We start from the raw sequence: 2103 nt of genomic DNA, 5'->3' as shown, positions 1-2103 counted from the left end.
TTGGGGACATGAGGGGCCATGGGGGACACGGGGACACGGGGACACAGGGACACGGGGGGACATGAGGGGACACGGGGACATGAGGGGACATGAGGGGACACGGGGGGACACGGGGACACGGGGACACGGGGACATGGGGGACATGAGGGACACGGGGACACGGGGACATGAGGGGACATGAGGGACATGAGGGGGCACGGGGACACGGGGGACATTTGGGGACACGGGGACACGGGGGGACAGAGATGGGACACGCGTGTCCCTGCGTCCCCCCAGGTGTCCCCCCGGTGTCCCCGTGTCCCCACCTGAGGCGCGTGTCCCCCCGATGTCCCCACCCGTGCCAGGTGTCCCCCAGGTGTCCCCACGTCCCCCCAGGTGTCCCCCCGATGTCCCCACCCTTTCCAGGTGTCCCCATGGCCCCCCGGTGTGTCCCCGTGTCCCCCAGGTGTCCCCGTGTCCCCCAGGTGTCCCCCAGGTGTCCCCCAGGTGTCCCCGTGTCCCCACCTGAGGCGCGTGTCCCCGCGGGTCACCTGCTGCGCGCGCACCTTGGCCACCAGGATGCGCACGATGCGCACGAACACCACGAAGTTCACCTGGCGGGGGACACAGGTGACACCCGGGTGACACTCAGGTGACACCCAGGTGACACCCGGGTGGCACCGCCCCCCCGCGATGTCACCCACCGCCACAGCCGCCAGGATGGGACAGCGGATCAGCCACCACACCGCCACCTTCTCGTTGCGCTCCCAGCACCTGCGGGGGGGCGTGGCCTGGCTCAGCCCCGCCCCCCGGGTCTCCTGGGGGGGGAGGGGACAGGTGGGGGAGGGGACAGGTGGGGCCTCACCCCTCGTTCTCGTACAGGTACCTCAGGATGACCCAGGGGACCACGAAGAGCACGGGGACACCTGGGGGGACACACCTGGTCAGGGGGGACACACCTGGGGACACCTGGGGACACCTGGGGACACACCTGGGGACACCGGGGGGGGACACAGCTGGTCAGGGGACACCTGGGGACACCTGGGGACACACCTGGGGACACCGGGAGACACCTGGGGGGAGACACCTGGGGACACACCTGGGGAGGGGGGCATGGAGTGGACACAAAGGTGCAGGCGCGGTGTCCCCGTGTTGTCCCCCTGTCCCCCCGGCTGTCCCCTGTCCATCCCCGCGGTGTCCCCGTGTTGTCCCCCTGTCCCCCGGCTGTCCCCTGTCCGTCCCCGCGGTGTCCCCGCCGTGTCCCACCTGCGTGCCCAGCAGCGTCAGGGGGTGGCCCGGCTGGTGGCCCGGCTGGTGGCCCTGGTGGCCCGGGTGTGGCAGCAGCGCGTCCCGCGTCAGGATGGCGGCGGCGCGCAGCGCGAAGGACACGAAGAGGTTGGCGTGGATCAGGTTCCGCGTGCAGCGCAGGCGCCTGGGGACACGGGGACACCCGTGGGGACACGGGGACACGGGGACATCCCCTGGGGACACGGGGACACGGGGCCATCCCCTGGGTGACACCGCCATGGGGACACAGCGTGGATCAGGTTCCGCGTGCAGAGCAGGCGCCTGGGGACACGGGGACACCCGTGGGGACACCCGTGGGGACATGGGGACACGGGGACACGGGGACACGGGGACATGGGGACACGGGGACACCCGTGGGGACACGGGGACATCCCCTGGGTGGCACCTCCGCGGGAGGCAGCAGGACACAGGTGTGACACTCCCCCAGGCGTCACAGCCCCAGGTGTCACATCCCCAGGGTCACAGCCCCAGGTGTGACATCCCCAGGTGTGACATCCCCAGGTGACACTCCCCCAGGTGTGACATCCCCAGGGTCACAGCCCCAGGTGTGACATCCCCAGGTGTGACATCCCCAGGTGACACTCCCCCAGGTGTGACATCCCCAGGTGTGACATCCCCAGGTGACACTCCCCCAGGTGTGACATCCCCAGGGTCACAGCCCCAGGTGTGACATGCCCAGGGGTGACATCCAAGGTGTCACAGCCCCAGGTGTCACAGCCACAGGTGTGACATCCCCAGGTGTGAAAGCCCCAGGTGACACTCTCCCAGGTGTCACAGCCCCAGGGTCACATCCCCAGGTGACACTCCCCCAGGTGT

General features: G+C 70.0%; 1 protein-coding gene across 1 annotated transcript in view; it reads right to left on the bottom strand.

Annotated features, from left to right (window-relative positions):
* Positions 1-504: 504 nt before the first annotated feature.
* Positions 505-2103, bottom strand: part of LOC121349800 (gastric inhibitory polypeptide receptor-like) — a gene marked incomplete at both ends in the record, with an annotated part of 2858 nt that continues 1259 nt past the window's right edge. The window contains 3 exons of the mRNA XM_041460554.1: positions 505-593; positions 684-753; positions 845-905. Coding sequence (XP_041316488.1) covers positions 505-593; positions 684-753; positions 845-905 — 220 coding nt within the window. The remainder of the gene's footprint in view (positions 594-683; positions 754-844; positions 906-2103) is intronic.

This window comes from Pyrgilauda ruficollis, unplaced genomic scaffold (genome assembly GCF_017590135.1).
Source record: "Pyrgilauda ruficollis isolate IOZ18807 unplaced genomic scaffold, ASM1759013v1 scaffold1444, whole genome shotgun sequence".
NCBI classification, from domain to species: Eukaryota; Metazoa; Chordata; class Aves; order Passeriformes; family Passeridae; genus Pyrgilauda; species Pyrgilauda ruficollis.
The sequence above is the reverse complement of the archived record's forward strand: the minus strand, read 5'-3'. Positions and strand labels throughout refer to the sequence as shown.